The sequence below is a fragment of the Neurospora tetraspora genome, assembly GCF_033439725.1.
Source record: "Neurospora tetraspora strain CBS 560.94 chromosome Unknown B0H65scaffold_6, whole genome shotgun sequence".
Classification (NCBI taxonomy): Eukaryota; Fungi; Ascomycota; class Sordariomycetes; order Sordariales; family Sordariaceae; genus Neurospora; species Neurospora tetraspora.
The window spans coordinates 980,428-992,617 of record NW_026944388.1 but is presented as its reverse complement, the minus strand read 5'-3'; the positions used below and the strand labels follow the sequence as shown (position 1 = coordinate 992,617).

The 12,190-nt window shown below is 53.8% G+C and overlaps 3 protein-coding genes and 1 non-coding gene across 4 annotated transcripts; 1 reads left to right on the top strand and 3 right to left on the bottom strand.

Moving 5' to 3' along the window:
• The first annotated feature begins 2,249 nt into the window (after positions 1-2,249).
• B0H65DRAFT_253532 (uncharacterized protein) lies at positions 2,250-6,047 on the top strand. Its single transcript, XM_062822514.1, has 2 exons — positions 2,250-5,541; positions 5,608-6,047. Exons 1-2 carry the CDS (start codon positions 2,676-2,678, stop codon positions 5,883-5,885), a joined length of 3,144 nt encoding a protein of 1,047 aa, XP_062679209.1. The 5' UTR covers positions 2,250-2,675; the 3' UTR covers positions 5,886-6,047.
• Positions 6,048-7,008: 961 nt separating this feature from the next.
• On the bottom strand, positions 7,009-7,118 carry B0H65DRAFT_t347. The gene has a single exon. It is a non-coding gene; the product is annotated as a tRNA-Leu (tRNA).
• Positions 7,119-7,404: 286 nt separating this feature from the next.
• B0H65DRAFT_471794 (MBOAT-domain-containing protein) lies at positions 7,405-10,184 on the bottom strand. Its single transcript, XM_062827119.1, has 5 exons — positions 9,740-10,184; positions 9,631-9,675; positions 9,470-9,569; positions 8,366-9,387; positions 7,405-8,295 (listed from the first exon to the last, which is right to left on the bottom strand). The coding sequence occupies exons 1-5, from the start codon at positions 9,759-9,761 to the stop codon at positions 7,682-7,684; spliced, it is 1,803 nt and encodes a 600-aa protein (XP_062679208.1). The 5' UTR covers positions 9,762-10,184; the 3' UTR covers positions 7,405-7,681.
• A 386-nt stretch (positions 10,185-10,570) lies between these two features.
• Positions 10,571-12,135, bottom strand: B0H65DRAFT_471791 (uncharacterized protein). Its single transcript, XM_062827118.1, has 2 exons — positions 12,012-12,135; positions 10,571-11,940 (listed from the first exon to the last, which is right to left on the bottom strand). The coding sequence occupies exons 1-2, from the start codon at positions 12,044-12,046 to the stop codon at positions 10,728-10,730; spliced, it is 1,248 nt and encodes a 415-aa protein (XP_062679207.1). The 5' UTR covers positions 12,047-12,135; the 3' UTR covers positions 10,571-10,727.
• Positions 12,136-12,190: the final 55 nt, after the last annotated feature.

Genomic DNA, 12,190 nt, shown 5'->3' with positions numbered 1-12,190 from the left:
AAACAGGGGTCAGACAGTCCGTGCCAGCCCGGCACCAGCTACAAGTTCAAACTCCAACTTTCAAATTTCAAACCCTCGCATTCCACCCTCCGCAACCCGATATAGAGCAAAACAGCGCAAAAAGCCGGCTACTGGGCCAGCTGCGTTTCGTGGATGCGTTACCGTTCTTGCAGTGTTGATATTGCTCGAGATACGTTCAATTTGACTGAATTTGGGGTACCTGAGACTTGGCGAGACAAGGTGGAAGAAAGCGCCAAGGCTGTAAGCGGAATAATCGACACCATGTCTTTCCGGTGAGGTGTGCATTTGTCATTGATTCACGCATACTTGTACTGCGTATTGCCTCCGCAAAAACCACGCGTTTCCCCACGTCTTGGAGGAGATGGCATCTCTTGATTTTGATTTGCACTCGTCGCATCTCCAACGTGTCCGTCAGGGATACAGCCGATTAGAAAAAAACCAGAGTCAACTCAGCAACCAACAGGTCCGTCTGGACCACAACCTAACCGCTCCCTCCGCGCCATCAATTGGTTTGATCATCTGTCTAGCCTTCAGCCTCAAGCAAACGCCTTGGGAATGTCGCCAGTGACGCTTGTGTTTCGGATGGCGAGGGACCTCGCGTGGGCTCGTGGTTGTGGACCCCTCATTGGCGAATCAAGGTCGCCCCTTTGCCCTTTTTCGCGACAAGACAACGTCAATCTGTGCCTGGCGAACCCGGCTGTACCTCGTGGGACAGACCTGGGCGGGAGTTGATAGGCTTTGATCTTGTAGAGTTTCGATACCGCGCCGCAGCGATCGACTAGGACGAAGCGAAGTCCATCGTGGTGTTGGCGAGTATGGAGAGGCATGAATAACGCCATTCCCGTTCGTCATGCTTTTGTCCATTCCCTATCCCACCCCCCCGGACGGAGCGCAACCCCAGAGATGAGGTCCAAGCGAGGGCAGCCGAGGCCGAAACATTTGCGGGACGTTGGACACGACAGGCATTGGACAAGCATCTGGCAAGGCCGTGGAATTGGGAACGGGTCCGTTCTTCTTTGGGGAGGGACAATGGGCATGTTCAGCCCGGGACGGACTGTTCATGACGGGGTCAGTGCTCAACTTCCAAAAGTGGAATCAATGTGAATGGCTGGGTGCTGCCGTCGCGATGCCTTCTCGGCGACTTGTTAGCACCCCAGTTAGTAGCCTGCAGCTTATTGCGGGCGCCTGCCCTATCAAGGCTCGGGCATGTCGTTACGCGAAATTAAACTTTGGACAAGCTGGCAGACATTTGGTGCCATTTCTGCACTTTGTCACCGCACCTGGGGCCTTTTGGCTTTTTGCCGCTTCGGTAGTATGCTGAGCCTGCCTCACTGCATGCTGCAGCCATTCTTTGTTCACAGGGTTCGAGATGCTCACTGGTTGATATATCGCGGTGCTCCTCCTGACGGGTGCATCAATGGTTGCTGGGCTGCAGCGCTCTCGGCGCACTGGCAGCACAGGATGCAACCGCAGCTCTTTTTTTGCTAGCGATTAGCAGGCCCGGCCGGCCAATGGCAGCCTCGGAAAGAGCCTCGGATCCACTCGTCAGGTCTTGTTTCTCCACGCGGGCTACCGGCACCCCGGCCAACCCGCGCTACACCACTGGCTCCTGGCAGGTCCATCCGGGCAGTGGGCACGGCAGCGTGGACCGGGCGCCCTTCCACACGTTCCATTCATTCCATTTCTTCCCTCCACTCCCTTTTTTCCCGAATCCTTCTGCAAAAGGGCTCTTCTGTTGTTGTACGGCCTCGTAGAAGTTGTGTGTGAGTGTAGGAGACCTTTCAGTTGGAGAACGAACTAACTGTGACCTGGACACACGACCCGGCCGCGGATTCAGTTTTGGATTTTGCGTCCTGTTTTTCCAGTTGCGACTGTCACTCTTTTTCCATCCTCCTCCACCTGCGTGTAGAGGTATACACTAGCCCACCTGCTGCACCACGTTGTTGGTCTCTGGCGCCAGCGACCCGACCTAAGGTGTCTCCGTCTCAACCCAAGACGGGACTCCTCCTGTCCTCCCCCATCGGCATCTAAGCACCAGCAGGAGGTGCTACACACCAACACCACGGGCACCACCAACACACACCCTCATGGCTGTCTGATATCTGCATTCTTTTTCCACACTCTTTTAAGGGAATTCCCCTTCTTGTCATTCTTTACCAGAAGCCAACTCACTCTCTCGGTTACGCTACCGGTCACTCTTTGGATACACTACTATCCTCATCTGGCTTACTGTTAATGTTTTAAACTATTGCCTCAACCATTGTCCACCACCATCACCACCATCACCACCACAACAGCATACCCACCTACCTACCTACCCACAGCTACCATCACCACCATACTCCAGCCTCACCGCCGCCAACCTCAGCATCACCACTACCGACGACGACAACGATAACAAGTATCTTCAGTCAAGTGCTCGACAGGAACAGCAGCATCGCGCCTCTTCATACGACTCTTCTGTTCTGTATCCACCTTGTGTTCTACACCAACGACAACAACTCCACTGCTTCTAAACGTCGACAAGGCTGATTCCGCATGAATCGCACATGGAATTGCCCTGATCGCACCAGTTTTGACGTAGAAAGTGGATTCACAGGATTGCCTAGGTCCCGGCCTCGAGCACCGGGTGTTTTAGAAGTCAGGAGAGAGCCATGTCGGCGCCACCCAGCCGGCATGGCCCATCAACACCGATGCACCATCAACTCCAACGATCGCAGTCGCAGACAACAACAAACACCACCAGCACCGCCACTACCGGCATCCGCGTCGTCCCCTACACGCCGCCCCGACTTGCCGACGACGATGATCGCCGAGACAGCCAGACGTCATCCGTCTACCGCTCCAACTCTAGTGCCGATGGGCGCCGCTCGGGCAATTCCAGCGATGACCGGCTCGGGCGCCGCCAGACCATTGCATTGGTCGAGGAGACTTCGGACGAGGAGCGCGAGGAGCTTCAGCACACAGAAGGTCCCGATTCGAAGGAGGTAGCAGTCGAGGGTTATGCCATCAGCGAGACGGCCACCAGCAGCCTAGGTTCTGCTTTGTCCTCGGCTACGACGTCGACCCTGTCATTGGCAAAGGCCAAGGATGAAGGAGTTTCAGGATTGCGACTCTCTGGCGTTTCCACCATCTCGGTTGTTCGAGATCCAACCAGCCCGACCCCTTTGCCCAGGAGGCTGTCTGATGTTTCAAGAAGCATTGCCCGATTCAACGCCCAGTCTGCATCATCTACTCCCACCCAGGATGTCCGTCGCGGCCGTCGCGATTCAGCCTCGCCTTCACCCACAGTTCGCCCGCGATCCTACTCCAGACAGCGCAAGATCATCGCCCTCAACCCCGACAAGACTTTCAGAATCGTCACCACCGAGGAGGACCCTGCCGACGTCGTCAAGGCTCCCGTCATCCCTTCCTCATCCACAGCCACGCCCTCGTTTCGCCCATCGGTTGACGTATGGAGTGACGACCTCAGCATCGGTACCCCTTTTACCGTCGGCACCCCCTTCTCGGGTAACACACTTACCGCCCGAGAACCTGCTCCATCTGATCTCGCCGCACCTTTCGTCCAATCTCCTGATTCGTCCACCACCCAACTAATCCAGGGTCCCGTGCCCGTGGCTTCGACCTCTTCTGGCTACCGCATGGTCGGTGGCCTACGCAGAGTTCCCCATACCGCAGATCTCACGCACGAAAACTCACCTGCGATCGACCCGCCCCTTGCTCCTTTACAAGAGGTAGCATCCAACGAATCGCGGAGCGATAACAACTTGACCCCGACTGCCTCTAGGGTTATTGCGCCAAAGCCTTCCTTTACATCTGGTATCTCTGGCGTCTCTGGTCTTAGTATCGCATCTGAAAAGACCAACTACAAGGTTTACGGTATTCACACCTCAGTACCCGAATCCTTCGACAGCCCTATCATCTCGCCCATCTCTCCTCAGACCGAAGCAACCAACTGGGAAGTTCTAGGCAGCCCAGGGGCCTCATCGCGCGCTCCATCTTCTACCCACGGCAACTGGGAAGTTCTAGGTCACTCTTCGCCCGTATCGCCAGGTGCCTCTTCCCTCGCTCAATCCAATTGGAGAGTCGTTGGGGATTCGCCGGTCGCTGCATCCCCTTCCGTCCGGTCGATTTGGGAAGCGCAAAGCGAGACTTCTCGCCTTCCATCGGGAACTTCCCGCGTTCCGTCGGGCCCGGCCAACTGGCAAGTTATCGGTGCCTCGTCACCGCCTGCGCCACTTTCTGCTAGCCCACCCGGAAGCTCTGAGAGCAACGAGAACTTTGTCGTACACTCCCGCTCGACACCGTCTTCTGTAGCCACCGGTGGCCGGTATTCACAAGAGAGTCTTCGCGTCCCACCGCTCAGGCCAGCCAAGAAGAGATCCCAGGAAAAGTTTGGATATTACAAGCAGCGATCGCGTGAGAACCTTCGAGCCCGCTCCACCTCCTTTCAAAGCGTTTCCTCGACCGGAGCCCCACCAGTACCGCCTCTTCCGGCCTTACTCACGCCTCCGGTCCTTTTCCGCTTCCCGTCGTCCTCCCGGGAGCAACCTTCATGGTCGGTACCGTCCCCATCCGGGTCATCGACCGGCTCCTCATCCGGTCAAGAAACTGTCATCATCCACCGTACACCACCGATGACCCAGCCACCACCAGATCGATGGAGCTCACAGTTGTCTACGGTTATGTCCGAAGACGAATACAACAGTGAACCAGGCTCTTCACGCCCTGGGTCCCACTCGGTCTTGGGCAGCCAGCACCGTTACCGCAACAGCACTGGCGGGTGGGGTGGTTCTACGCACAGCCGTCAGATGCAGAGTATTTCCTCGTCCCTCGGAGCACCTCTTGATAGCGCTGGAAGTGACAGTATCGCCAGGCCCCAGGCTGCCCATTCTCGAGGTGGTTCCATGCCACTTCGCATGGTTCGTGACCAAGATGAGCATGGTGATGGAATTGCAGACCTGCATTATGACCCTTCAAGATCAGGCTTGTCCTCGTTTCTCCAGCATAGCAGCAGCACCTCGAGCGGGAGCCGTAATCTTCATTCGAGCCACAGCCACCGCTCGCGCCCGTCCCGAACAAACAGCTTCACAAACTCCATTCCTGCTTGGGCAAGGGTCTACTATGGATCTGGCGAACACCGCTGGGTCGGTCTGCTGTCCTCGTCCGCGTCAGACGCTGGTGACAGCCGCCCGAGCTCTGCTATTGGACACAGTGGATCGCCCAACTCTGACAACTTTCCTATGGATCTGTTCAGTCCCCGCAAGCGCGCGAGAGAAGGTCAACGCAACTCGCATGGCTCCATGGAGATCCAACCTGCACCAACAGACTATAATGTCTTCCGCACACTCAGGGAGAAGACTTCCAGCATTTGGTCCCCACACCTTCGACAGGACCGTCGCCACAGCCGTTTCAATGCCTGGGATCCTCCCGCCACGAGCTGGTCGGCTGATAGCGGCGTCACTGGCAAGCGTAACATCCAGATCGTACTCTTCGCTGTTGGATTCATCATGCCTTTCGGTAAGTTACCTGCGATGGCGATGTAATTGTGTTTCTCTCCATTTGCTAACTACCGATGTGTTCTAGCCTGGATGGTTGCTGCCTTCCTCCCATTGCCCCCTAACCCCAAAAGCGAGATGCTTGAAAAGGGTACCCACACTCCCGATGACCCGTTTGACCGCTCAAAGTCAAGGCTCGGATTCAGAACTTCAATCAACCCCATCAGCCCTATGGAGGAAGCGAGATATCTCAGCGCGCGTTGGTGGCGAAGACTCAACACTGGTATGTCCTTCGTCGGACTTATCATCATTGGCGCCGTCATCGCTCTCGCCGTCATCGGCTCCAAAGAAGGCTGGGCGGACTGAATCAGATGATAGAACTCTCTATCATCATTTGTTTCCATGTCCGTCCGTACTCGCCCTTCTTATTTTTCACAACTTTCTTCTTTCTCCGTCTCGATACACTATAGACACGATCTTTTTGATTTTGGGAAAACCACATTTTCCAGAGTCGGCGGGAGATCTTTGACGAATTATACGACGACATATCATCATCATTAACTATTGACGATAATCTTGTGGCACGCCTGAAACGGTTTCTTCAACGTTTTATTCTCTCTTTTACACCAACGCACGCGTCTCGGTCAACAAAAAAGCTTATAGATCTCTCTCTCGATATCTCGAACGCCGATGAAGACACACACACACACACACACACACACGCCTTTCAGCAATTTGATGACGAAATCTTCTTTCCTCGCGGACGGATCTCTCTCACAATACCATCATTGGCATTTTCTCAACTTTCTTTTTCTATATGGGCTACATACGATGGGGCGGAGTTTTTTTTTTTTTTGCGCTTCGCAAAGTTTCTGAATACCTTTTTTCGACTTTTAGATAACGAGGCAAGGGGCGAGTAGGCAAAAGTGGACGTGGACGGGAGGCCGAGGCGCAGGGAGGTGGTGTATGTGATTATGCAGGCAAAAGTTGCGCGATGAAGAAGAGATAGATACCCATGGTGTTTGTTGGTTACATTGTATGTTACGAGTTGGATATCCGATGTTGGGTAGATTACCCCATCACCGCCACCCTCAATGCAAGGAAATTACCTCCTTGGACCTCTACTTGATGCGAACTTCTTTCGCCTACCGCCATGTTTAATGTGTTACGTGAATCTTTCTGTAAATTCACACGGTTCTATCCAGTCAATGGAAGAAAGATTCCGGCTCCTAAAACATTTTACATAGCTAGAACTCACACTCAAAATCAAACAGGACTCAACCCGTGAACAACGACGTCTATCATCCAGATACCCGTGAGAACCTGGCCCATCACACTCCAATCTCCGCTCCCAAATATCAGCAGAGAAAAAAAAAAGTCAAAAAAGGAAGGCAAAAATTTTTAAAAAGACCAAGGAAAGAAACCCAAGCAACAGGATGCTCCACACACGAGGATGTCACAGCAAGCAAAAAAAAATGGAAAAAGATAATGACAAGAGTGGGATTCGAACCCACGCCCTTTCGGACCACGGATATGAGATTTAACTCAGATTAAGGGTTAACCTTAACGTGGCGCCTTAGACCGCTCGGCCATCTTGCCTTTCTTATTGGATGATGTTTCAGATGGGGAAGACGCCCTTATCAAGGGAGAGTGGAGGAAGAAAAGTGGTTGCTTATTGCAGTGCACATTACAGCTGGATGAGGATGAGAGAGAACCTAGTTTGAAGGCAATTAATAGCCTCCCAGCCCAATGGTCCATTGCGTAGCTTTTAGGACTATGTAACTCGTTGGTACTGCGTAAATGTTAGTAGCACTTGGTTGGATAGAGTTTGTTGGCGGACTTTGTTCACCACGGAGACAAAATGAGGAAAATGGGTGGCAGAATCTGCCATTGATATGGAAATATGTTTGTACCGGAATTTTAGGTAAACACATAATTGATGTAAGCAAAAGAAAGAGGCTTCCTCTTACTCCTAACGCGATGCAGTGCAAAAAGATAGACTAGTAGCCAAGCACTCCCGTTCGTTTGCACCCGCACTTATGCCCCAGACTCCATACGCAACCGTTCCTTCACAGCACTTCCCAAGAGATATGTCTCGCTAGATCCTACCTCCTATAACATCCCCTTTCCATACAAATACCACTTCTTACCCTCCATCTTGATCACACGGCTCTCTCCCTAGCCTCCCCTCTCAACGAATCCCTTAGGCCCGTCGCACTAAACGCGCCACCACCAACCCTGCTCTCCATCTCCTTCTTAAACTCCTCCAGCGCTTCATCCAGCTCCCCCTGGGGATCGCCACTGATACCCAGCATCGGGCTCCTCGACTGGCTATCCGTGCTATCCGCCCTGCTGGATGGCTGGTTCAGGTTCTCGCCAAGCAAAGCCGCCGTTCCCATGGCACCCTGAGCGGTACCGTTCTGGACGCTGCTGTTCGTCTTCTCGTCACTGCTGCGGCCACGGCCGCGTCCACCAGAAGAAGCAGAGGTGACAACGCCCGCCTTGGCGTTCCTCTTCTCCAGAGTCTTGCGCAGCCACTTCTTGCCAGGGCTGGAGAAGAAGGCCAGGGCCACGGCGGTGTGGATGATGGCGTAGAAGTAGACGCGCGACCAGGCGGTGATGGATTCGTGGAAGCCGAGGAGCAGGAAGGGGCAGACGGCGAAGTTAAAGGTGAGTTGGGTGGCGAGCCAGGAGGCGAGATCGTACCACTTCTTGGAGGGAAGGGGGGCTTGGGTCTTGGGGTCGAGGAAGAAGGGGCGGACGTGGCGGCGGACGTCTGTTGGACAAAGCGGTTAGTCCGGTATCCTAAACATGAAAAAAGAGGGGGGAAAGAAAGGGGGACGTACTCTTCGCAGCAGCCTGGATGAAGCTCGCCAGGACAAAAGACAGGTAGTAGCCTGGATAAAAACCATGCCAGAAAGCGCTGGTGGTGAATGTAGCCAAAGTGGCGCCAAAACCAGGCTTCTTACCACGGGGAGTGACGCGCAGGTAGACGTAGTTACGCAGCCACTTGCTGGTGTTGATGTTCCAGTTGTCGAGGTACGCCTTGGTGTTTTGCGCCGTCTCCATGCCCATCGGGCGGATGTTCTGGAGCCTATCCCAAGACACCTTGCCCGTGGTAGGATCCACGCCGTTGTAACCCAAGCCGCTGAGAATGCATGCGCCTTCCGTCATCATCCAGACACCATAGTACTTGGCGCGCGCCGTGATACCGACCATGTGCAGGAAGAGCAGGCGGACAATGAAGTTGTGGCTAACGAAACCGTCTCCGAGGAGTGACTCGGGCGAGAACCAGGTAGAGAGCCAGATGAAGAGCATGAGCCAGGAGAAACCGGTGACCAGCTTGATCATGGCCGGAGTGCCGCTGCGAGGGATCTTGCGCTTACGTCTGGTAGGAGGCTTCTTGGCAGGATCGACAGTCTTGGGAACGTCGAACATGGTGGTGTCGAGCCATCGGCGGTATTCGGCGAAGTCGAATGCGGGTCCAATCATGAGACTGGGGAAGAAGAAAACATATCCAAAGTAGTCCAACAGGGACGGCAACTCCTTGAGCCGTCTGTCCTTCTGGAAGTCGGAGAGGTGGTCATCGGGAAGAACACCGTCGGCCACGTTCCAGCAGAAAGCGCTAAGCTTCATGACCAGCACCATCTGCGCTCCTGTGATATCGATCGTGCTCGGGTCATTGAGGCGCTGGCGCATAATGTGGTTGACGCTCATATGGCCCATGAGGAAGACGAAGCCGATCCATGGCATATAAGGGGAGCCCCGGAGGAACTTTGCGATCGAGTATGCGCCAATGGAGGAGATTAGGACGGTTCGGAGGCCAACCCACAGGTCGAAGAGGCCGACGAGGTAAAAGACGCCGATGCTGGGAGGGAACACACGTTAGCTGCGGTTCTTTTTGTTGGGTACATATACTCGTCAGGGCTTGGTTTTGTATAATTACGCACCTTAGGCAAAAGAAGTTCTTGAGGTGAGGACGGCTATCCGGTACCCTCTTCAGCAGGCCAGCAAGCGGGTAGGACAAAAAGAAGGAAAAGATGAGCTTGACTGTTGGGAGGTCAGGATTAGCAACCATCGAAGCCATATTGTAAGGACACAATCCGCTCACGCTCATCCGGGCTGACCCCGATCTTGCTGCCCAGGTAGGCAAAGGCTGGCAAAGAATTGAATGTTAGCGACAAGTCGAAGGCGTCGTCCGAGGAGCAATGCGGTCGTACGAGTATGTATAAAAGGTATCATGTTGAAATGTCTGATGGCTCAGATGGCGCGTAGGTAGGCGGGTGAATAGAACAGGAGATTATGCAAGAATTCGACGCTTCTGCTTCTGCCTGTGCGCTACTCCATTGCACGCCGCTCGGAGGTGATAATGTTGAATGTAGGTCGGCTTTCTCACGTCCGAGTTTCGGGTTGGGTTGCAGGTTGCAAGATCGCGTGCAGGGAAGACACGATGAACTGGCGTCCAGTAGCGAATTTTATGGAGACTTGGGCCGGTCGAGGAAGTACCCGTTAACAAATATGCAGAAGACCGGCTATGTATAAGAGCCAAAACTTGGGAAGAATTCAGATATAACGTAGGGATGATAAGAGCTCGAAACAAGTATAAAGATGACTCCAAAATTCTATTTTCGCAAGTTTTGTTTTCGTCTGAAGATTGCTTCAAAGTCGAACTGGTACCTGCCCACCAATTTGTTGTGACATCACCGGATGTTAGGCGCAAAAGTCGTGCACGGACCCCACCTCCTTGTGACAAGCCTGCCGCCACGTGAAATCGGGCAGGGGTCCATATCCGTCATCTGGACAGTGTAAAACACCATGTTTGGCACCTAGTTTTGGTCTCATGGTCTTGATGAAGTGGTCTACCATGGGGATATATTGTTCAATGACATGGAACTAAAGGCCTTCTGTCCATATCGGCTGCCTCACACAGCTACGTTGCTGTTGTGATGAATGCACCCAGACAGTGCCAGACTCCCTACAAATAGTTCAGAGCCTTTCCAGGGGCAGGGTTAGGGTTGTCCATGTTCACATGGTAGGCCGTAGAGGTACTCATGGTGCCATGGCCCACGTAGGCACTGTTGACATTCGTTCGACGGTATTTTGATCTTTATACCAACTAAAATGAAGTGGTACTGATACAGTAGTACTACATACGTGCTTGGCTCTTCAATCTCGTATCCCGTAGCCAGCTCAGAATGGTAAGCTCATTCAGGGCATAGAACCGGGCATAGAACCAGGCATCGACCCGGCTCCGGGAAACTCGTCCTCTGCCCTCGGGCGATGCCTGTATCTTAACGAGTCTGGCACTCTATCGGCTCCCCCATGCGCTTCAGCCTCAATCTCTTTCCGAGCCTCCTCTCTCACGTCTTTAGCGATATCGACTCCCTTGGCCTTGCTCATGGACCTTTCCACATCTGAGATGGTCTCATCGCCGCCACGGGTATTCTTCTTGCGAGGCCACATGTTAGGTAGAGCAATCTCCTGGAACCTCGGCTCCACACACCGCTCGTCGAACCACCGATGGAGACGTGATTCGACGAGCTGTGCAATCTTGGGAACATCCTGCAACCTTGAACGACTCCCCAAGAGACTGCGGATAGAAAAGTCCAGACGATAGTCATCGAGGAAAGTAAAGATCATCTTGGCGGGCTCATTGTTGGACGGGTTGCTGGGGATGAACGATATGGACAGTGTGCCGCTGAACCTAACAATCGAAACAGCCAGGGCCACAGGGAGAACGGCGCTGAGTCTTTTGGGATAGTTGAGCAGCAACTTTGTCTCTACCGCCAGAGTGATCATGTCACTAAGGTCAACGTCCATTCTGGCTTGGAGACGCGCGCCTTCTCTCGTAGCCATATTGGCGTCGAAGGCCTTGCCGGTTCCGAAACTAAGGCCATCTTCGTCCACCGGGATGATGCGGCAGTTGCTAAAGATGGGGAAGTCTTCGCCCAGGCTAAGTTCTGTAACTTTGATCTCGTCGAGGAAGTCGGGCCGGGCAGTACCGTTGAGCGCCTTGCTCAGGGAGGAGAGGATCGCATCGTCATGTTGGGCGTCACTGCGGAATTGGGCGATGGTTTGGGCGATAAGCACGTTGAACCAGTCGAGACTTTCTGGCTGATGGCTGTCGACCTTGTAATATGTTTTGCTGAGAATAGACCCGATCGTCAAGGTGGGAGGGCCAGGGCGCAGAACATGCTTCTTGTTTAGAGCTGGGTTCTGCACAAGCTGGAGCGCGTTGGTTTCTCGTAGGCCGAGGATCGATTTCTTGTGTGCTAACGTTCGGGATCTTCGGTCGGTAGCGCGGATCGAGGCGACGACTTCGGGCGAGGGAGGGTCACCAAAGATAAAGAACTTGATGAAGGCGGCGAGCAAGAGCACCACCGACAGCTGGCCGAGGATGAGACCCTGCGTGAAGGACAGGCTGTTAGACGCCGTGTTGGTCAGTCAGTTAGCTACGCAGCGGGGTGGTTGTTTTGGACGATTTGGACTCACGTAGGCTCCGACCTTGCTGGGCAAATGTCGGCCATGTTTCTTAGCCGTTCGATGTTCGGAGAGCTGCTTTGACTGCGTCTGCATCTCCAAAAAGAAACCAGCAAGGTTCATTCCGTCATTTGGTGGTCCTTATCTTATCGACACATTTGGTGACGTCGCACGGGCCAGGGTTAGCTGTG

Bases quoted from the DNA above. Each gene is read 5' to 3' on its own strand.
- B0H65DRAFT_253532 (XM_062822514.1), top strand. From the start codon at position 2,676: ATGTCGGCGCCACCCAGCCGGCATGGCCCATCAACACCGATGCACCAT. The intron at 5,542-5,607 runs GTAAGTTACCTG...GATGTGTTCTAG, and splicing joins TGGATTCATCATGCCTTTCG to CCTGGATGGTTGCTGCCTTC.
- B0H65DRAFT_471791 (XM_062827118.1), bottom strand. From the start codon at position 12,046: ATGGCCGACATTTGCCCAGCAAGGTCGGAGCCTAC. The intron at 11,941-12,011 runs GTGAGTCCAAAT...GGCGTCTAACAG, and splicing joins CCAGCAAGGTCGGAGCCTAC to CCTGTCCTTCACGCAGGGTC.
- B0H65DRAFT_471794 (XM_062827119.1), bottom strand. From the start codon at position 9,761: ATGATACCTTTTATACATACTC. The intron at 9,388-9,469 runs GTGCGTAATTAT...GTTCCCTCCCAG, and splicing joins AAGAACTTCTTTTGCCTAAG to CATCGGCGTCTTTTACCTCG. The intron at 8,296-8,365 runs GTACGTCCCCCT...TTTGTCCAACAG, and splicing joins CATCCAGGCTGCTGCGAAGA to ACGTCCGCCGCCACGTCCGC.